The following is a 23,240-nucleotide window of genomic DNA, read 5'->3' on the forward strand; positions in this document are numbered from 1 at the left end:
GCCAGTGTTGGCAGGTCTGAGCTACAGGGAGAGGCTGAACAGGCTGGGGCTGTTTTCCCTGGAGCATCAGAGGATGAGGGATGTCCTTATAGAGGTTTACAAAATTATGAGGGGCATGGATAGGATAAATAGGCAAAGTCTTTTTCCTGGGGTCGGGGTGTCCAGAACTAGAGGGCATAGGTTTAGGGTGAGAGGGGAAAGATATAAAACAGATCTAAGGGGCAACTTTTTCACGCAGAGGGTGGTATGTGTATGGAATGAGCTGCCAGAGGATGTGGTGGAGACTGGTACAATTGCAACATTTTAAGAGGCATTTGGATGAGTATATGAATAGGAAAGGTTTGGAGGGATATGGGCTGTGTGCTGGCAGGTGGGACTAGATTGGGTTGGGATATCTGGTCGGCATGGACAGGCTATACCGAAGGGTCTGTTTTTATGCTGTACATCTCTATGACTCATATCTGTGCTTCCCTCACACTCCCCACTGCTTCAGTGTTTCCATTCAGCCCTACTTTAAATACTTCACCCTGGGCTAAGCTCTCAATTCCTTTTCCTGTCTGTCACAAAGGCTCCTGGCTTCCAGTTCCTTTGTGTCATCTGTCTCCTCCCCTGCATAAGCCTGTCCTGCTGAGTCCTTGTTAACAATTCCAGTGCTCTATTGGGTGGAGTCATCTGTGTCCCGCAGAATCCTAAGCTCATACAAACCCTGCTCCCATTGCTCCATCATCCCATGTCCCATTGTTGGGGTGGATGTACAGTCTAAGCAATAGCAATCGCTGGGGTGTAGTTCTTTATAAAACAGAAGAAAATTGTTAACACGTTTATTCACATCAACAGGATACAACCCTGTATTAGACTTATTTGAGTGGGTTGGTCCTGAGAGCTATAAGGAAAATTCAGAATGATTCTATATGGTTCCTGTCTATGTCATCAGTGATCACCTCCCCAGTCACCTGTCAAGCCACCAGCACTTCATCCCAGTGTTAGACTCAAAGTGTTTTTTCCTGTAACAGCTAGGTTATCAAAGACTGAATCGTTCATCGTTCTGTGTATCTGCATTTTGAGTGTTTTCTCATGCACACCCTACTGTTGTGTAGAAATTCTAGTAACTGAACCAATCTTATTGATATGGAAAGATGTTATCCCTGAGTCATTTACATCTATGGTGAAAGTTGCCTGTTCATTCATATCTTATTGCAAGACTGTCATCTTGTGGTTAATCGCAGTGATGCAGTGATACCATCCATTATTTAATTGTCAGTTTAAATGGATGCGAGGCCCTTTTCAACAAAAATTGACCATTTTATCATGAAATTTCTTTGGGACTGAAACCCCCATAACATTGCATATATGGGGGTAACAGTGATGTATGTCTGGCCTGGGGATTGTTTGAGTCTGTCTGTTCACAAGGTACTTGATGCAATGTAAAGTTTTTAAATATAATTTTGTGATGTAATGTTAATTGCATATTGCATCTGTCAGGAATGTTTTAAAATAGTGCTAGGATGGAATTGAGAATAGTTGATGTCTGCAGTATGACACAACTGTGATAGATCCATTTGATCCCAGACTAGGTACTTGAACTAAAAATTTCCTATTATTGCAAGCAATCTAAATCATAACCATATTTCAAAAGGTTGATAGTTTTCAGAGTCTGTACCTAGAATGTGCAGTACGTTCTGAGCTGTTTGGTCTCAGGTGAATGCAAAAGGTCCTACAACACTCTTTAAAGAAGAGTAGAGCAGTTTACCTGGTGGATGAAAGTGAGGACTACAGATGCTGGAGATCAGACTCCAGATTAGAGTGGTGCTGGAAAAGCACAGCAGGTCAGGCAGCATCCGAGGAGCATGAAAATCTACAATTCGGGCAAAAGCCCTTCATCAGGAATACTCATTCCTGAGGAAGGGCTTTTGCTCAAGATGTCGATTTTCCTGCTCCTCGGATGCTGCCTGACCTGTGCTTTTCCAGCACCACTCTAATCCAGTTTACCTGATGTCCTGGCCAACATGTAAACGTGAACTAAAACCTGATTATTTATTTCATTTCCTCTCTCCACACGTGTTACCAGACTGCTGGGTTTCTCCAGCAGCAGCTGTTTTTGTTTGCAAAAAATTGAAATCTGGCTAATGTAGGAGTGAAATGACTTCAATTATAGCAATTGGAAAGGTAAACATTTGGTAACTGATCTTTTGAAAAATTGTGGCAGCTAGTGCTGGATTGTAATGGGTAAATAGAACAATTGTTGTCTGTGTCTATAATATGAGTAATCATTAAAGTAACATGTATGAAATAAAAGTTTGCACAATTATGAACATTACAGCATGCAAAAAACTACAATACATCACAAAATATAGTTTTAAACTGTAGAATAAACATTAAGATCTTTTGCACCCTGTGCTTTAGAATTAAAGTCCTTAAGTTCATATGCTTTCAGGTTAAGTTCATTAAATTCTCATGCATGTATATGTGGTTTGAGTTTTATAAAGAATTGGCTGACTTTTGTTGTATAAATGTTCAATATTTTATTTGTGTAATGGTGCCTTTTCTCAATTCTATTGCACCTTTACTTTTGAGTAAAATAATGGTGAAGGTCTGAATTAAAAACAGAAATTATTGGAGAGCCAGCAAATCTGGTCAGCTGTTATAAGTCACCGGATGCGAGACATTTGGTCTGGTAAGAGATGGTGGCAATGGAATTTGAGAGTTTGTATCAGAAGATTCCACAGTCCGAGGTGAAAAGATGGGACTAATGGGTCAATCTGAAATACAAAACAGAAGCTTCAAGAGTGAAGACTACTCCCTTTAGGCTGTAATGTTGATTATTTGTATGTGTAATACACATTTTGTTTGTTTATTCAGTTTGGTTTAGTCATTGATTGCTTTAAGTTCTTTAATGAAGATTTGTTCTGACTCGTCATTTTGTTGCTCTGAGTTAAAAAAAGATTTGATTGCACTTGAGAATTTAGTATTGTTTGAAGACTTCAAATATGCAGATTTGGGGCAATATGCACTGAAATCACTTTTCTCTGTTATACAATTACTGTTGTTTAATAAAGCTGCTGGGACTTTTTAATGTCTCAACTCAGGGGCTTGAATCCAGACATTCTGGTTCAGAGGTAGAGACACCCCCAGTGTTTGACGGACTCTAATATACAGTTTTACACTAAAAACTTCTTCTAATTTCAGGGCAGGGAAACCACCACCAGGACTTCATTTGGATGTTGTGAAAGGAGACAAACTAGTAGAGGTGAACACTTATGTTATATTTCCTTTTGGGCAAAGTGATCTTGGTGTTTCATTTTTTAAAAATTCCTTCAGTGGAAGTGCAATACAACTGTATTGGTCGCTGGATCTGATGGGAATGCCTGACTGTCACTTAACCAAGCAAATAATTAAACTTGAATACAAGTCAAATGCATTCATAAACTAGGGTTAGCCAGTCAAAGCATTGTCCAAGTTTGATATGCAGATTGTGAAGGTTTAACTCTAGCACATCCCCAGAGCACATGGCTAATCTAGGTGTTTGAATATCTGAAGAGCTACTTTCATTATAAATCAGTCTAGGTAATGCATTGGAAGTCCTTTTTCTCGTGTTTAAATCTCCCCAGTTCCCTTGCTTTTCATTACCGTGTCGTTTCCCCCTTCTCCATTTGCTTTACCCTTACTGTGCGCATCTTCAGTGGTCTAAATACTGTGCACTAAATTTCCTTTGCTTCAGCTTTTCTCCATTTCACTGGTCCTTAAAATTTACTCGTTTGGCTAAGGTTTTGACCAACCTTGCTAATATTTGTTTTGGTATCAATTTTAAGTTTAATGCACTTCAGTGGAGCAGTGTGGAATTTTGCTTTGTACAATAAAAGTAGTATACATGCAAAATATTATAAAAATGTTTGCTCAGTTTAACCTTACAGACGTCATAACATTTTGTTTTGCTTTGTTCATCCATTCCATTTTGTATTCTGGGTGATATAGGAGCCATGCACCAGATACTAACCTGGCTGTCGTTGTCGCAGTTTTAACATAAAACTGAGACAATCTATGATTGTTGGGTCCAAGTGGTGCTAAATCAAAATAAAAAAAAAACCTTGAGCATATTAGCTTAGTGTGTAGAGAAACACTGAGTTATAACTCAGAGGTACAGCACTCCTCCACTGTTAGAATCCTCTAGTTTGTTATAAGGATTAATGGCTCATAATTTGCTGAAATTAAATATTTCATGACATGGCCTGTGTTGTAGTTTTTACATCATTCATCTCAATTTTTTGAGCTTCCTTATCAAAGTGCAAATTGGTAGTGGTCAGTGCAACTTTTCAAACCTTGCTTGTCTGGAATAATACTCTTATCTCCTTGTGAAGCTTACACTAAAGAAAGAAACAGCAGAGAACCTACGTAAATTAAAAGTCCAGTTTAATAGAGAAAAAGATACAGAGGGAGGGAAGTAAGATGAGATTAAAGGGAAAAAACCCAGCAAAGGTGAGAGAATGAAGATATTTAAAAATAATCTCTCAGAACAATTTTATTCTCCTGCAGAGCGACTCCAAAGTTTTAGCTGTCACGTTTGGTTTGTGGAGCCCCAAAGTTGATTTGCATTGTAGGAATATGAATTATGTCATAAGCAGCCCACAAGTTGACAAATAATAGCCCTAACTTTCTGCAGTGAGTTTAGTTTCATTCGTATTTAAAATTCTACTATAATCAAATCATAGGTTGGTTGATGTGACAGTTCTATAGTTGTGAGGCTAATGGACAGAGCGCGCAAACCATGAGTTTGCAGTGCTCACAACTCGATAACGCACCTCTTCTTCATCACTGTTGAATACTGTTATTTTCCTAGAAAATGTGCGTTTATGACACTAAATTGTCAAAAATTATGTAAGTTTGCATTGGACATCAACTTAAAATATATCCTTTTTGAAGAATGCAAAGATTAACAGCTTTTATAACTCTTCTACCAATCACTCCCATTTGTCCTTGAACAAATGGTTTTAATATTTTGCCATTTGGTACCATATTATTTTTCTGACTTGTTGCAAGCTGCATCAGTAAGTAATGCAAAACAGTTAAATAATATGTTGTTATGTTTTGGTATTTTTTTCACCAGAAACTCATCATTGATGAGAAAAAATACTACCTCTTTGGAAGAAACCCTGACATTTGTGATTTTACCATTGACCATCAATCATGTTCGAGAGTCCACGCTGCTTTGGTCTATCACAAACATTTGAAAAGAGTTTTCATCATCGATTTGAACAGCAGTAAGTGCTATTACATTGTATGTTATTTTTAAAATGTTTGCAATAGTGAAGTTTGAGGAACTGCAGAGCTTCAAAGCACTTGAGGGGCTGTGCTAAATGACAGGATAAAGGTGTGGACTTCAATGACAGAAATGTAATAACGAGAGTCCAGAGACAGTATATTCCCCTGTTACGTTGAAAAGAAAGGCTGGTGGATATAGGGAGTACTGGATGACTAGAGAAATTGAGGTTTTGGTTAAGAAAAGGAAGGAAGGAGGTATATGCCAGGTATAGACAGGAGAAATTGAGAGAATCCTTAGAGTATAAAGGCAGTAGGAGTATACTTAGGAGGGCAGAAAGGGGACATGAGATAACTTTGGCAAATAGAGTTAAGGAGAATGCAAAGGGTTTTTATAAATACATTAAGGACAAAAGGGTAACTAGGGAGAGAATTGCGGCCCTCCAAGATCAGCAAGGTAGCCTACGTGTGGAGCTGCAGGAGATGGGGGAGATACTAAACGAGTATTTTGCATTGGTATTTCCTGTGGAGAAGAACATGGAAGATATAGAATGTAGGAAAATAGATGGTGACTTTTGGAAAAATATCCATATTACAGAGGAAGAGATGCTGGATGTCTTGAAATATATAAAAGCGGATAAATCTCCAGGACCTGATCAGGTGTACCCTAGAACTCTGAGAAGCCAGAGAAGTGATTGCTGGTCCCCTTGCTGAGATAGTTGTATCATCAATAGTCACAGGTGAGGTGCCGGAAGACTGGAGGTTGGCTAATGTTGTACCACTATTTAAGAAAGGTGGTAAGGAAAAACCAGGGAACTATAGACCAGTGAGCCTGACGTCAGTGGTGGGCAAGTTGTTGAGTGGAATCCTGAGGGACAGGGTGTACATGTACTTGGAAAGGCAAGGAATGATTAGGGACAGTCGGTATGGCTTTGTGTGTGGTAAATCATGTCTCAGGAATTTGATTGTGTTTTTTGAAGAAGTAACAAAGAGGATTGATGAGGGCAGAGCGGTAGATGTGATCTATCTGGACTTTAGTAGGGTGTTTGTCAAGATTCCCCGTGGAAGACTGGTTAGCATGGTTAGATTTCATGGAATACAGGAGAACTTGCCATTTGGATACAGAACTGGCTCAAAGGTAGAAGACAGAGGGTAGTGGTGGAGGGTTGTGACCAGTGGAGTGCCACAAGGATCGGTGCTAGGTACACTATTTTTCGTAATTTATATAAATGATTTGAATGTGAGTATAAGAGGTATAATTAGTAAGTTTGTAGATGATACCAGAATTGGAGGTGTAGTGGACAGCGAAGAATGTTACCTCAGTACAACGGGATCTTGATCAGATGGGCCAATGGGCTGAGGAGTGGCAGAATAGGTTTGGTATGCTTTCCTTTATTGGTCAGAGCATTGGGTATAGGAGTTTGTTGCTGCGGTACAAGACATTGGTCAGTCACATTGTGTGCAATTCTGGTCTCCTTCCTATCAGAAGGATGTTGTGAAACCTGAAAGGGTTCAGAGAACATTTACAAGGATATTGCCAAGATTGGGCGATTTGAGCTATAGGGAGAGGTTGAATAGGCTGGAGCTGTTTTCCCTGGAGTGTTGGAGGCTGAGGAGTGACCTTATAGAGGTTTATAAAATCATGAGGTGTGTGCGTAGTATAGTAGACAGAGTCTTTTCCTTGGGGTAGGGAGTGCACAATTAGAGGGCATAGGTTTAGGGTGAGAGGGGAAAGATATAAAAGGGACCTAAGGGGCAACTTTTTCACTCAGAGGATGGTGCGTGTATATAATGACCTGCCAGAGGAAGTGGTGGAGGCTGGTGCAATAACATCGTTTAAAAGGCATCTGGATGGGTATGTGAATAGGAAAGGTTTAGAGGGATATGGGCCAATTGCTGGCAAATGGGGCTATATTAAGTTAGGATGTCTGATTGGTATGGATGAGTTGGACCAAAAGTTCTGTTTCTGTGTTGTACACTTCTATGACTAAAGATTTCAATGCTCCAATATGCTGTTCTCTTCACATTTCTGCCCATTTGTTTGCCATTTGTGTTCTCTATCCTGCATCCTACTTCCTTTTCTGCAACCATCTAACTTGGCCATTTACTATCTTTTCAACTTTTTTACAACTTTGCGTATGTACATATCAAAAATCTTCAAAAACATCTGATGACTTTCTTTTGTGCTGAAAATTCTGAAAATATACCCTTGGTTTTCCTCAGCCACGCAGGCCATTTTCTCACTGAAAGTGATTTTGAGCATTGACCTTTGTAGCGATATCTTAACTGTTGTTTTGTGTTAAATTGCGGTAAGAAAATTATGCAAATATGCAATAATTTTGCCTTTACCTACATCACCTTTTGCTGTTACTAGTAACTGAAGATCGACCTGAGCAAATTGTCGACAATGGTTCAAAAAATCCAATTCCTTGTTTCTCAATTTTGGTCCCTCCTGCCCTGCGTTCAGAAGTTTGTTGGTTCCTGCATTAATCCAGTTCCTTTTCTCATTTAGTATTATTTGGCATACTTTTTTACCTTTCTTTCACGTTGTGTTGACCTGATAATATTTACTATTATATAATGGAGATCTGCATGTGCTTAAATGGGACACCAAAATAATTCTGTTAATTGATCTGTAGAAGGGAATTATAAGTTGTTTAAAAGGCTGTGATCTTTTCCTTGATAACACTACCAGGATGGAGAAATTTGTGTTCCCTCTTTCTTCTTTCCTCTAAAGCAAAAGTGATAGACACCTAAGCTGCAGAACATCAGACTTTAAATTAGTTGAGTTTTACTAGTTTACTAATCATTTAATTCATCAAGTACTTAATTAACTTACAGTTCAGTAATTGCTTTTGTAGCTCATGGTACGTATCTAGGGCGTCTTCGTTTGGAGCCCCACAAACCACAGCAGGTTCCCATAGATTCCACGTTGTCATTTGGAGCCTCAACACGAGCGTATACACTACGCGAAAAACCACAGACAATGCCATCCACAATCAAGGGTGATGAAATTGCAATGGAAGATGATGAACTGAAGGGACTGCTGGGTTTACCTGAAGAGGAGACAGAACTAGATGTAAGTCCTGGTCTAAGTCAGTTTCTGCATTTCAGGATAGTCTGGTTTAAAGGGGTACATCAAAAATTCTTGGAACATTATTTAAGGTAGTAGCTGTACGGCGGCAATGATTTTTGTGGAAATTGATGAATTGTATAAATATTTCCTTTGGTGATGTTGGTTTGTTAATGTATGTTGAATTTTGGCAGCTTTAATGAAGTCCTTTAATTCTTCAAGCTTCCATTTCATACCCAATGGTACTATGTCACTTAATTGTCACTCTAAATAAACAATTTTGTCTGTGCATCCTGACCAGTTAAATCATTGTTTTATCCTTTGCATTTCTGGTGCCACCAAAGAGAAAGGGGAGGTTTCCAATATAGCCTTGTGATTCATGGGAACAGGAACAGAACTTGTTTGGTCATCTCTTTTAGAAGGCGGAGTATTTCTTCAGTTTAGTTTATTGGTCCATTACTTTAATGTGAAATGCCTTTTCAAGTTAAAATCAAAGGACATATTGAAAATACCATACCTTTGCTTGCATCTTAGAATTTGACAGAATTCAACACAGCTCATAACAAAAGAATATCTACACTGACAATTGAAGAAGGAAATCTGGAAATACAGAGGCCAAAACGTAAAAGAAAGAGCTACCGTGTATCATTCAGTGATGACGAAGAAATAATAAATCCGGGTATGACTGTCTGTAAACTTTATGCAGTTCTCCCTTGAAATAACGAATTTTAATTTGCAAGTTTGACTGTGATTTTCATTTCCTGCAAAGTTGAACATAGTGAATATCTTGAGTGAGGTGCAGCAGAGATCCACTCCAATATCTGCTCCCTTATGTATGTGTCAAGAGTGCCCAGGCTAGATTTATTTGTGGTCATATTTATGGCCACTGGTTTTAGGATCTCCCACAAGTGGAGACAAATAGGATGCTGTCGGGTCGCGCATCTCTTTATAGGAGAAAGTTCTATAGGAGCGGCGCAGTGGCTCAGTGGTTAGCACTGCAGCCTCACAGCGCCAGGGACCCGGGTTCAATTCCTACCTTGGGCGACTGTCTGTGTGGATGTTTGCACGTTCTCCCAGTGACTGCATGGGTTTCCTCTGGGTGCTCCCACAATCCAATCCAAAGATATGCAGGTCAGGTGAATTGGCCTTGCTAAATTGCCCATAGCATTAGGTGCATAAGTCAGGGATAAATATAGGGTAAGTAGCATCACAGGAGCAGGTGAATCAATATTTTGGGCATAAGCTGCTTCTTGGACGCTGCCTGAACTACGCTTTCCCAGCAACACGCTCTCAACTCTGATCTCCAGCATCTGCAGTCATCACTTTCTCCCAGTAAATATGTGGTTGGGGAATGGGTGAGTGGGTTACTCTTCAGAGGGTCGGTGTGGACTTGTTGGGCTGAAGGGCCTGTTTCCATACTGTAGAGAATCTAATCTAATCTAAAAGTCCAACTTGGTCAATGATTTTAGATAGGTAGCACCATTTAGTTTTGATCAATATTGTGCAATCCTTTTGCAACTTACCCGGTCAGTAGCTTGCTATCTCTGTATAATGTGGAGTCCAGACTTGTGCACAATACTCTGTGCTCGAACCAAGGTTTTAAATAAGTTTAAGAACTTCTCTGCATTTAAAATTTTTCCCTCAAAATAATCCCCAGTGTTTTCATTTAATCTGTGTTAATGCTTTGAGTAAATTGTGTGCCTGCTCCCTGAGCTACACTTGTTTCTCAATTCCATTTAGACTTTTACGTTCCATGGATTATGTAGCCTCCTGTTCTTCCTACGAAAATACACCACCTCTCAGTTTTTCATACTAAGATTAATGTTCCAATTACATCAATATGTAATTTTAACTGTTATTTCTTTAATGTCATGGAATGGTGTAACTACAACAATTGTTCATTCCTGTCTGCCATTAAAATAAAATGGGAAAGGTGGCCTGACCTCAGTTAACCAGGGAAATTAAGGATAACTTTAAATCTATAATTGGCTTTTTAAAAAAAAACAGCAGACCTGATAATTAAGATCAGATTAGATTTTTGCAGAAGAGAACAAAGTGGTTGATTACTAGAAGGAGAAATAGAATATTAAACCCTGATGTGGAGATACCAGTATTGGACTAGGGTGGACAAAGATAAAAATCACGCAACACCAGGTTATGGTCCATCAGGTTTATTTGGAAGCGCTAGCTTTTGGAGCGCTGCTTCTTCATCAGGTAGCTATGGAGTACGATCATAAGACACTGAATTCTATGTCTTATGATCCTGCTTCACTTAACTGATGAAGGAACAGTGTTCCGAAAGCTAGTGCTTCCAAATAAACCTGTTGGACTATAACCTGGTGTTGTGTGATTTTTAAATTAGAAAATGAAAGTAAGCTTTCCAGGAATGTACAAATTGATTGTTGAAGTTTCTAAACATTAAAAAATGAAGACAAATGTAGGTCCCTACAGTCAGAAACTGTAAGAAACAAAGGTAATTATAATGGGCAACAAAAGGATGGCAAATGAACTAAAGTAATATTGAGATTCTGTCTCAAACATGTTGGGGAACATAGGCTAAGTGAGTGTGAGGAACTGAAGGAAACGCTGAGCTATGTTGAGAATGTAATTGAAAAGAAGTTCTGGGTCTTGTATATCAAAGAACAGAAACCAGCATATCCCATTATAAAGAATGAAACAATCTAAGATTGTTTACTGTATCACATCTCCATGACACTGGACTCCTTTGGCCATAAATTCTGTGAGCATGATCTTAACCTCCACAACCTCCTGATGAAGGAGCTGAACTTCGAAAGCTAGTGTTTCTAAATAAACCTGTTGGACTATAACCTGGTGTTGTGATTTTTAACTTGGTCCACTCCAGTCCAACACCAGCACCTCAATGGAAACCATAATCTACCTTCACATGGGGGGATACATGCAGAGAACTCAGCATTGCTAAGCAATCATGTCGAAATAAGAATCACAATTTGGATTAATTATGATACTTTTGCCTTTGACTCAGAAAATTGAGTTTAAGCCCAGCTCCAGTGACCTCGTGCATCTTCTTTAGTACAGCATCTCTGTACAGTCCCAAGAAATTTCCACATTGCTGGAAATTCCTGTTTCCTTTTTGGTGCGATATTTTAAACTGAGGTAATGACTCCATGATGATATATAAAGATGATCCGTGTTCTTCCACCTTGATCAACATTTGTCCTGTAGAAAACACTGCCACAAACTACATTTACCAGTCATCCTCATTGTGGATTTGCAAGACAAACTGGCAACCATGTTTTCCCTCAAAATAAAATGTACTTCCTACACTTGGAAAATAATGAGTTGTCTATGAAGCATCATTTTGGATTGCCTGTATTCTGAAATATACTTCATAAAAACAATTTTATTTAATTGTTGTAATCTTCAATTTGCTTCTTCCCTTTTCAGAGGATGTTGATCCTTCAGTGGGTCGCTTCAGAAATATGGTTCAAACAGCAGTGGTGCCACTCAAGGTAAGCAAAGCCATCAGTTTTTATTGTGTATTATAGGCAGTCATATATTTTAAGTTTAAATTAGCTTGTTGTTTTGGATCACAGTCTAAGCAAGTTAGCATATACTGCTAAGGAACATAGGAACAGGTGTAGGCCATTCAGCCAATCAAGACTGCTCCACCATTTAATACGATTTTGACTGAACATTTTAAAATTCCATTTACACCATTTATCAAAGATTTATCAACCTCTACTTTAAATATATTCCAAGATTGAGCTTCCAAGACCCTCTTAGGATAGAGCATTCCAAAGATTTACCTCCCTCTGTAAAAAAAAAATTATTTTCTTCATCTCTGTCCTAAATGGCGTCTCCCTTATTTCTGGTTCTAGATCCCCACCCCCGTCGGGCAAACATCTTGCCTGATTCAACACTGTATGTCTGTATAAATATTTTGTAGATTTCAATGAGATCCCCTTTTACTCTTTGAAATTTTTAAACATTGCAGCCTGAGTTTATAATCCCACTTTATAGGTTAGCCCCATCATCTCAGAAACCTTTGTTGCACTCCTTCTAAGGCAGTTCTATCTTTCCTGAGATAAGGTGATCAAAACTGTGCACAGTATTCCAGGTGCAGTCTAATCAAGCTCTTATACAATTGAAGCAAGACATCAGTACTCCTGTCCTCAAATCCTCTTGCGATAAATGCTAATATTCCATTAGCCGTCCTAATAGCTTGCTGAACCTGTATGTTGGCCTTCATGACTAATTGCCGAGGGTATCCAAAAGTATGTTTGCACACCTACACTTGCCATCCTCTCATTGTTTAGGATATACTCTGCCATCTGTCCTTCCTATCAAAGTAGATGATCTCACATTTTTCCACATCATATTCCATCTGCCATGTTCTTACCCATTACTAACCTTGCCCAAATCCTCCTGAAAACATATTACATCTTCACAATGCACATTCCTGATTAGCTTTGTATTATCTGCATATTTGGAAAAATTACATTTGGTCTCCACACACACCTTTGATACATATTGTGAACAGCTGGGGTCCCAAGTCTTGATCCTTGTAATGCGAGTTGCAGTCTGTCAATGTGAGAATTAGCCATTTATTCCTATTCTGTTTTCTGACTGCTGGCAAATCCTTAACCCATGATAATACATAATCTCCTATACCTTGTGCTTTAACTTTGGGAGCCAACCTCACAGGGGGGAACCTTATCAAAACGTAGAACATTACAGCACAATGAGGGCTGAAAGGCCTGAAATGTTATGCTGACCTGTGGAACCAATCTGAAATCCATCTAACCTGCACTATTCCATTCTCGTCCATATGCCTATCCAATGACCATTTAAATGCCCTTAAAGTTGGCGAGTCTGCTACTGTTGCAGGCAGTGTGTTCCACGCCCCTATTACTTACTGAGTAAAGAAATTACCTCTGACATCTGTCCTACATCTATCCCCCCTCAATTGAAAGCTATGTCCTTGTGCTAGCCAACGCCATCCGAGGAAAAAGGCACTTACTGACCAACTTATCTAACTCTCTGATCATCTCTCGTGTCTCAATTAAGTTGCCTGTCAACCTTCTTCCTAACGAAAACAGACTCAAGTCCCCCAGCCTTTCCTCGTAACACCTTACATCTGTACAGGCAACATCCTAGTAAATCTCCTCTGAACCTTTCGAAAGCTACCACATCCTTCCTATAATGCGGTGACCAGAACTGTATGCAATACTCCAAATGTGGCCACACCAGAGGTTTGTACAGCTGCAGCATGATCTCATGGTTCCGAAAAGCTAACAGACCGTATGCCTTCTTAATAACCCTATCAACCTGGGTGGCAACTTTCATGGATCTAAGTACCTGGATACTGAGATCTCTCTGCTCATCTACACTACCAAGAATCATACCATTAGCCCAGTACTCTACATTCTTGTTACTCCTTCCAAAGTGAATCACCTCGCACTTTTACGCATTAAACTCCATTTGCCACCTCTCAGTCCAGCTCTGCAGCTTATATCTATGTCTCTCTGTAACCTACAACATCCTTCGTCACTATCCACAACACTACTGATCCTAGTGTCATCCGCAAATTTACTAACCCATCCTTCTATGCCCTCATCCAGGTCATTTATATAAATGACAAACAACAGTGGACTCCAAACACATTCTTGTGGTACCCCACTAGTAAATGAACTCCAGGATCAATATTTCCTATTAACCACCACTCTCTCTAATCTTTCAGCTGGCCAAGCCTCTGTATTTTGTGCAGTAGCCTACCGTAGGGAACCTTATCAAATGCCTTACTGAAATCCATATACACCACATTAACCGCTTTACTCTAATCCAACTGTTTGGTCGTTTTCTCAAAGAACTCAATAAGGTTTGTGAGGCATGACCTACCCTTTACAAAACTGTTGACTATCCCAAGTCACCTTATTTATAATCATCTAGAGATGAATCCTATCTTTGATAACCCTTTCCTACACTTTACCCAGAACCGAAGTAAGGATCACACGCCTATAATTTCCAGGGTTGTCTTTACTCCCATTCTTGACCAGGGATACAACATTTGCTATCCTCCAGTCTTCTGGCACTATTTCTGTAGACAATGATGACATAAAGGTCAGGCTCGGCAATCTCCTCCCTGGCTTCCCAGAGGATCCTGGGATAAATCCCATCCGGTTCAGGGGACTTGGCTATTTTTACACATTCCAGAATTGCTAACACCTCTTCCTTATTCACCTCAATCCCATCTAGTCTAATAGCCTGTATCTCATTATTCTCCTCGACCACATTGTTTTTTTCTCGTGTGAATACTGACAAAAAGTATTCGTTTAGCACTTCCCCTATTTCCTCTGACTTCGCACACAACTTGCCACTACTATGCTTGATTGGGCCTAATCTTCTCTCTCCATTCTTTTATTTCTGATATGCCTATAGAAAGCCTTAGGGTTTTCCTTGATCCAATCAGAGGGTGGTGGTGGAGGGTTGTTTTTCAGACTGGAAACCTGTGACCAGTGCAGTGCCACGAGGATCAGTGCTGTGTCCACTACTTTTCGTCATTTATATAAATGATTTGGATGTGAGCATAAGAGGTATAGTTAGTAAGTTTGCAGATGACACCAAAATTGGAGATGTAGTGAACAGCAAAGAAGGTTACCTCAAATTACAGTGGGATCTTGATCAGATGGGCCAATGGGCTGAGAAGTGGCAGATAGAGTTTAATTTAGATAAATGCGAGGTGCTGAATTTGGGAAAGCCAATCTTAGCAAGACTTATACACTTAACATTAAGGTCCAAGAGAATTTTGCTGAACAAAGTGCAGGTTCATAGCTCCTTGAAAATAGAGTCGCAGTTAGATAGGATAGTGAAGAAGGCATTTGGTATGCTTTCCTTTATTGGTCAGAGCATTGAGATAGGAGTTGGGAGGTCATGTTGCGGCTGTACGGGACATTGGTTAGGCCACTGTTAGAATATTGCATGCAATTCTGGTCTCCTTCCTATCGGAATGATGTTGTGAAACTTGAAAGGGTTAGAAAAGACTTAGAAGGATGTTGCCTGGGTTGGTGCATTCGAGCTACAGGGAGAGGTTGAACAGGCTGGCGCTGTTTTTCCTGGAGCGTCGGAGGCTGAGGGGTGACCTTATAGAGGTTTATATAATCATGAGGGGCATGGATAGGATAAATAGACAAAGTCTTTTCCCTGGAGTGGGGGAGTCCAGAACTAGAGGGCATAGGTTTAGGGTGAGAGGGGAAAGATACAAAAGAGACCTAAGGGGCAACGTTTTCACGCAGAGGGTGGTACGTGTATGGAATGAGCTGCCAGTGGAAGTGGTGGAGGCTGGTACAATTGCAACATTTAAGAGGCATTTGGATGGGTATATGAATAGGAAGGATTTGGAGGGATATGGGCCGGGTGCTGGCAGGTGGGACTAGATTGAGTTGGGATATCTGGTCGGCGTGGACAAGTTGGACCGAAGGGTCTGTTTCAGTGCTGTATATCTCTATGACTCTATCGCCAGTGACTTCTCACGTCCCCTCCTGACTCTTCTTCGCTCTCTGTTTAGGTCTTTCCTGGCTAACCTGTAACTCTTAAGCACCCTAACTGAGCCATCACATCGCATCCGAACATAAGCCGCCTCCTTTCTCTTGACAAGAGATTCAACTTCCTTAGTAAACCACAGCTCCCGCGCTTGACAATTTCTTCCCTGCTTGACCGGTACATGCAGTAGCTGGTCCTTGAATAAGCTCCACATTTCAATTGTGCCCATTCCCTGCAGATTCCTTCCCCATCCTATGCATCCTAAATCTAGCCTAAATGCATCATAATTGCCTTTCCCCAAGCTATAATTCTTGCCCTGCGACCTATCCCTTTCCATCACTAAAGTAAACATAACTGAATTGTGTTCACTATAACCAAGGTGTTCACCCACATCCAAATCTATCACCTGGCCGGGTTCATTACCCAGTACCAAATCTAATGTGGCCTCTTCCCTTGTTGGCCTGCCTACATGCTGTGTCAGGAAATTTTCCTGCATACATCGGACAAAAACTGACCCATCTAAAGTACTTGATCAAGCATATTCCCAGTCAATATTTAGAAAGTTAAAGTCCCCCATAATAGCTACCCTGGCACTCTGTCCTATCGAGGATCATCTGTGCTAGCCTATCTTCTTGATCTCTGGAACCATTTGGATGCCTATGGAAAACTCCCAACAAGGTAGCCTCTCCTATCCTGTTTCTAATCTCAGCCTATATTACCTCAGTAGAGGAGTCTTAAAACATCCTTTCTGCCACTGTAATACTGTCCTTGACCAACAGTGCCACACCATCCCTCCTTTTACCATTTTCTCTGTTCTTAGTGAAACATCTAAATCCCGGAACCTGCAATAACCATTCCTGTCCCTGCTCTACCCAAGTCTCTGAAATGGCCACAGCATCGAAATCCCAGGTTCCAACCCATGCTGCTCCTAGCGTTGAAGTAGACACACATCAAACCCACTTCTTGCCTACCAGTGCCTTCTTGCAATCTTAGTTCTGACTTCACTACTCCTCCTCCCGTATACTCAAACTACAATTTTGGTTCCCATCCCACTGCTAAATTAGTTTAAACCCACCCAAAGACATTAGCAAATTTCCCCGCACAGGGTATTGGTACCCCTCTGGTTCAGGGTGAAGACCATCCTGTTTGTAGAGGTCCCATCTACCCCAGAAAGAGCCTCAATTATTCAGGAATCCAAAACCCTCCCTCCTGCACCATCCCTTTAACCATGTGTTCAACACCGCACTGTCCCTATTCCTTGCTTCGCTAGCACGTGGCATGCGCAACAAACCAGAGATAACAATTGTTCTAGCTCTCAGCTTTCACCTAGCTCCCTGGATTTCTGCTTTAAATCCCCATCTCTCTTCCTGTGTATGTTGTTGGTGCCGATTTGGACCACTATTTGGGGCTGCTCCCTCTTACCTAGCAGTCCCGTTTTTGCTCCTGCTCAGTGTGCGCTCTGCCTATACACGGGGTAAACCTTTATATATTTTAATTTACCTTCCTGTCAGGCATCTGGTCCTCGCTGTCTGAAAAGCCTTCTGAAAATCTAAATATAGTGCCTTGGTTGACTCCCCTTGATAATTTTGTTAGTAACATCCTCAAAAAAAAAACTCTTCAGTTTGTTGAACACTATTTTCCATTCACAAATCCATACTGATGATGCCCACTCGGATCATTTTTTGTGGTGTCCATTTACGAAGTTGTTTTAAGATGTATCTTAACTTCCCAATCCTTAGATTTATTGCTGTTTCTGGCCACTGGTTTTTGTTTTAAAGTCTTGTCCAATGTACCATGGAACCTTGATTATCCGAAGGATATGGGCGGGGGAGCATTTTGTTCGGTTAATCAAATGCCAGATAACATAGTTTAGTCAAGCATCAGGACATTGCAATCTTGCCGGATAATCCGATATTCCTCTAAGTTTTAAAAATATTGTCTATTAACTGTATATGGTCATACGTTTTGACATATTTTTCTGGTCCAGCTCAGCTAACTTGTGCCTAATTCAGAATTGCCCTTATTCAAAGTTAAGATCCTTGTTTCAGTTGAGGTACCTGACTTGCAAACAATGTTACAATTGACCACAATATTAGAATTTTAACGTTGTGTTTGTAGCAGAAAATGAGACCCCTGATTTGATCAATCTAAGTTCTACGTATTTTCAGTCTTTCAAATTTATTCTGTAGCAGCCTTTATTAGATTGGTAAAACTGATTTATTTTGAATAGAAGACACATAGTTAGGATAATGGTTTTTGTGTAACACTTAGTTTCTTGACATGCTAAATGTTACTGGTACAAGACTGTTTGTTCTTCAACTGGCAGCCTGTGCGTTTGGCTATTTTAAACACTTCACTGACACGCATGTTATTTTACTTTCCTATATTTTGGATGAGAAAGCTGTCAGTGTTGAACATAAGAAATATTGTTGACAAAATGTAATCATTTTAATTTTTTTGGAAAAAAAATTACAGAAAAAGAAGACAGAGAGTCCCAGTTCACTAAGTCTGGAAGATGGAGTTGCTAGGCGTATGCAGAATTTCCCATTCAACGCTGGCTTATATGGTGGCCTCCCTCCAACTAGTGGTGATTCTTCTTCTCAGCTACATGGTAATACAATGGGAACCGCAATGATAGGAGGACTGCCTATGCCATTCCCAAATCCAGCTCCAGAGGTGGACTTGGCACCAGCAGTTGTACCAGCAGCTGTGACTATAAACCCTGTTCCCAACACTGGTGTGTTCAATGCAGAATCTGTTAACGAACCGAAGAAAAAGAAATATGCTAAGGAGGCCTGGCCTGGCAAGAAACCTACTCCATCGTTGCTTATTTGATGATTTTGTTCTTTTTTTTTCAAAAAAATAAAGTCACCTAGGATTTGAGGACCGAGAGGGGCTTTCTTTTAATTCTGTTAATATGTCTAAAATTTATATGAGCTTTGTACAGATGTTTGTACAGTTGTGTAATAGATTGACAGCCTTTCAACATTACTGTTACTGCTTTTTACCTCTAACCTGTATTTCAGTGTAAATTACAAACAGCATTGCCAGTTGGACTAAAATCACAAACTATTTTTCTGCCACGTGTGCTTTGTTTCAGTGAGTACAATTATACATGAGGGGCTCTACATTTTTATATTGGGCTTTTTAGATAAGTAGAGAAAGCAGAGCACTGTTTATGATTAAAACAAGTCATTTATTACTGCGTAGACACACTCTGAAAATGTAATTTTCATGCTCCTAGGACTTTGTAAAGGAGAATTTCAGCACTTAGCATATTACACTTACATGTGCTAAGTATAAAGAAATTATGGCAAGTCAAATTACCTTCCCCATTTTTTTCATTTACTTCAGTGAGTTAGTGAATAATCTCTAATTGGTTTCCACAGGTATGGTTTGGCACATTTTGATCGCTGCATGACTTGCAATAAAACTGGTTGGTTACAATATTTTGTAGCCACCAATTTTCAGAACATAGTTTTTCAAATTACTTTGAAGACAAATCCATTCTTGAGTCAAGTAATTTTCTTGTGAAGCTTTATTTTTTAACTTGTTGTGAAATGAAGCCATTGTGAACATTTTTGCGTTTATTATGGAAATCGGTTGTGAAATTAAAACCCCTCAAATATTTAAAGACAAAGTTCTGCAGACGTTACCTGCATTGGTGGATGCTAAAAGATTTGACATTACATTCAAACTGTTCAGCTTTTTAAATACGTTTTGGCTATCGCGAGTGTGCCTTTGTGTCAAGGGATGATGAATTAATCTGTGGAGAAAGTTCATCTTTTGGTGTTTTGTGTGTGGCTGAGGACATGTTGCTAGCTTTTTCATTTTAAAATCAGTATGTATGAAATACAGATCAAATGGTCAGAGGTCTGAAGTATATAATAGCTAGAGGTCACTATCTACCCTGATGTTCTGAGAGAAATGCTGTATCGTTAAAAATACAATCTTCATGATGGGATATTAAATCAAGCACTTGATTTTCCTCCCAGGTGTATATGAAATATTTCACTGCACTATTCCAAAAGGCATAGGGGAGCTGGTATTCTGGCCAGCACTTAACTGGACACACATTATCTGGGCATTTATTTCATTTTTTTATGTGAGCTAGCATTCCATTAATTGTTGTCTCCTATGTCACAACAGTTCTAAATTGTATAATTGCCTGTAAATGCCTTGGAGTGTTGGAAGACCATCAGCAAAGCTGTATGAGTTCTCTGCAAATCTTTGCATTTATTTTAAGATCATTCTGATACAAAAATGCAAAGTCAACTTGTGCATTATAATGTCAGCCTTTCTGAAAGATTTGGTTTAGGGCAAGAAAAGCAATGGATTATTGAATCCAATTTTTTTTTTAAATAGTAATGTCAATAATTTTGATTGGTATTAACCTCAATCTGACCACCTCTACCTGCAAGGTAATAACTATAGTTAAAATGAAAAATGCAATAAAACTGTAAATGGAAAAACTTCAAAGCTATAAATACAAACCAGATCACAGCATAACTTCATGATAAGACAGGTTTATGCTCCTGGTGGACCCCTTCCATGCTGCTGATTCCGTACATTACCAACCCTTTAAGCTTCTGTTTTCCAATATGATTAATCATGTCTTGCTCAAACTAGTTGAAATTCATCTCTTTAGAGCCCATAAGTCACTTCACTCCAGTTGGTAATACGTTCCAGTGATTTAAGTTAGATTGCTATCACTAGACAGCACAGAGCTTGCATCTTATTTTTGTGAAGAATAGACTTTTGAGATGTGCTCTGTCACCGCAGAAGCTTTGAAATAGAGATTGCTGCAATTTGTCAAGAAAAGACATTAAAACTTGCTTTTTGTCAGAGGTACAGGATGAGTTGTCCCCCTCAAGCCCAGTGTTTATTTTTGGGGACTGGCATGGGAACAATCAATTCTACTTGAAATTTCCAAATTTTTTGGTTAACATTATGCTCATGCATTTTTGAGACACATTTTTCATAAAGTGCAAAGTTACTTAAAGAGCTCCTTCATCCAAAATATGAATAAATTTGTAAAGGTATGAATTTGTGTTCCGAATCGTCCTGATGTTCTATTTTAAAACTATTTTTCATGCCTGCCACCTCCATCCCAGAATTATTTGACTTCCAGTTGGTTTTCTAGAACATTCACTGGACTTAGTGCAGTGCTCTAGCAATTTCTACTATGCTTGATTTTTCTGCAGTTGCCTAAATCCGCCTACAAATATATGAAGATAATATGCACTATCTGCAAATCTTTTACCTGAAATCTCTAGGCAAAATCCCACAGAGTACAAGATCATGAAAGTCAAGAATAGTGATGTAAAGAAGATTCAACAGCCTGGAGTCAAAAGTGAAGTTAAAAGATTGGAAATAAGCCTGTTTTATGGAAGATAACAGTATCTGAAATGCATTATGTTTTCCCTGCTTTTTTTCCCACCAGTTCAATGTAGTGCTTGTGATTCATAAAAAAATGTAAGGGTCAGCCCATTGGTTGTTGCATAATCTCTCCAGTGTGAGATGCTTAAAACCGGTAATTTTTGAGATTGAGTGAAATATAGTCATGCAGAATGCACTAGCTAGGGTCACTCTTCACGTTGCCCAAAGGTTGCAAGTTTGGATTAACTGTAGCAAAAATTAGCCAGTGTATTTAATGTGAATCCTATGAAAGATGATTGAAAAGAAAGAAGAGGATGCTAGATCAAAGTGTATATTGCTTTAGTATAAGTTTTTTTTTGTCTGTATTGTTACTTTTGCTGCTTTTGTATTTTTTATGACCAAATCTTATTTTTAGACAAACCTGAAAATACACATACTACATCACCTTCAATGTTTTCAGTCCTCAAAATCTATATGGCAGCTTATGTGATCTCGAGCACTGTTTTGAGTTTGTGGTTGGTTGTGGATTTCTTTTTTTTAATTAAAAAAAAAAGTATTATAGTTTCACCTTTGAAAGTGCAAGCTATGACATGGAACTATTATCTTTTGTTTATCAACAGATTTGTAATTGGTAGAGACTTTAAAGTTCTGAAAATAAATGTCATGTTTTATGTAAAATTGCAATTTAAGTATTCTCTTTCAGACCTGAGATGATGTGGAGTTGCAAATATGTAGATTGTTTTAGCTATAAGGTATAAACAATGAGGAAAATAAAATTCATAACACAAAATATGACTGCCTTCACATTCCGAAGGAAAATTGGGCTTGTAAATGACTCTTTCATTAATTTGATTTAATTATCTATAAATGGAATTGAGACTAGACAGGAATTTGCTTTTGGAATACTTTGCATGCTAAGCTTAACTACTCAGAGCTTGATTGACTTTTATGCTTTTTTTCAATGAAAACAAACATTTGGGGTTTACACACTATTGAATTAAACTGAACATTTTAGTTTGAGTCCAACTTACTTCCATATTGCCATTTGATGACCTTCCCTATAATTCCAGTTTTAAGATCTATTTTTAGCACTCTTGTTTTCCTTTCACTGCCATGGTAACATTAGACATTATTTTCGAAGGGATTTCTTCAAAGACTGATTAATTGCACAGCTTTGCAGGTAAGAGGAATGTGTAGCACTGGGTAGTTTGTGATATGGGATTTCATTTGAGAATCCATTTAACATTTGTTCATTAGTTAATTCTACATTTAATATTCTATACTTGGTTACATTATTTGGAAAAGCATACTTTGATTAGAGATAGATACCATAGCTTTGTGAGGGGCAGGTCCTGCCTCAAGCGTTATTGAATTCTTTGAGGATGTGACAAAACGCATTGAAGAAGGTAGAGCAGTGGATGTGGTGTATCTGGATTTTAGCAAGGTGCTTAATAAGATTCCCCATGGTAGGCTCATTCAGAAAGTAAGGCATTGGATACTGGGCAATCTGGCTGTCTGGATACAGAATTGGCTGGCCTATAGAAGACAGAGGGTGGTAGTAGATAAAGTTTTCAGCCTGGAGCACAGTGACCAGTGATGGACGGAAGGGATCGGTTCTGGGACCTCTGCTCTTTGTGATTTTTATAAGTGAGTTTGAGGAAGTGGAAGGGTGTGTTAGTAAGTCTGACGATGATGCTAAGGTTGGTGGCGTTGTGGACAGTGTGTAGGGCTGTTGTTGGTTGTAATGGACATTGACAGGATGCAGACCTGGGCTGAGAAGCGGCAGATGGAAAAGTGTAAAGTGAATCATTTTGGAAGGTTGAATTTGAATGCAGAATTCAGGGTTAAAAGCAGGATTTTTGACAGTGTGGAGGAACAGAGAGATCTTTGGGTCTAGGGGTCGATGTCCTTAGATCCCTCAAAGTTGCCCTCAAGTTAATAGGGTTGCTAAGAAGGTGTAGGGTGTGTTGGCCTTCATTGTCAGGGGATTGAGTTTGTGTCATGATGTTATCCT

At 39.3% G+C, this 23,240-nt stretch overlaps 1 protein-coding gene and 1 non-coding gene across 2 annotated transcripts in view; both read left to right on the forward strand.

The window, feature by feature from the left end:
* ppp1r8a (protein phosphatase 1, regulatory subunit 8a) overlaps positions 1–21,904 on the forward strand; it is a 23,070-nt gene extending 1,166 nt beyond the window's left edge. The window contains exons 2-7 of the mRNA XM_043717302.1: positions 3,187–3,247; positions 5,102–5,255; positions 8,115–8,332; positions 8,861–9,005; positions 11,753–11,817; positions 18,323–21,904. Of these exons, the coding sequence (XP_043573237.1) occupies positions 3,187–3,247; positions 5,102–5,255; positions 8,115–8,332; positions 8,861–9,005; positions 11,753–11,817; positions 18,323–18,682 (1,003 nt within the window). The 3' untranslated portion in view covers positions 18,683–21,904. The remainder of the gene's footprint in view (positions 1–3,186; positions 3,248–5,101; positions 5,256–8,114; positions 8,333–8,860; positions 9,006–11,752; positions 11,818–18,322) is intronic.
* LOC122563800 lies at positions 3,978–4,143 on the forward strand. Its single transcript, XR_006315738.1, has one exon.
* Positions 21,905–23,240: the final 1,336 nt, after the last annotated feature.

Source organism: Chiloscyllium plagiosum, chromosome 27, assembly GCF_004010195.1.
Source record: "Chiloscyllium plagiosum isolate BGI_BamShark_2017 chromosome 27, ASM401019v2, whole genome shotgun sequence".
NCBI lineage: Eukaryota > Metazoa > Chordata > Chondrichthyes > Orectolobiformes > Hemiscylliidae > Chiloscyllium > Chiloscyllium plagiosum.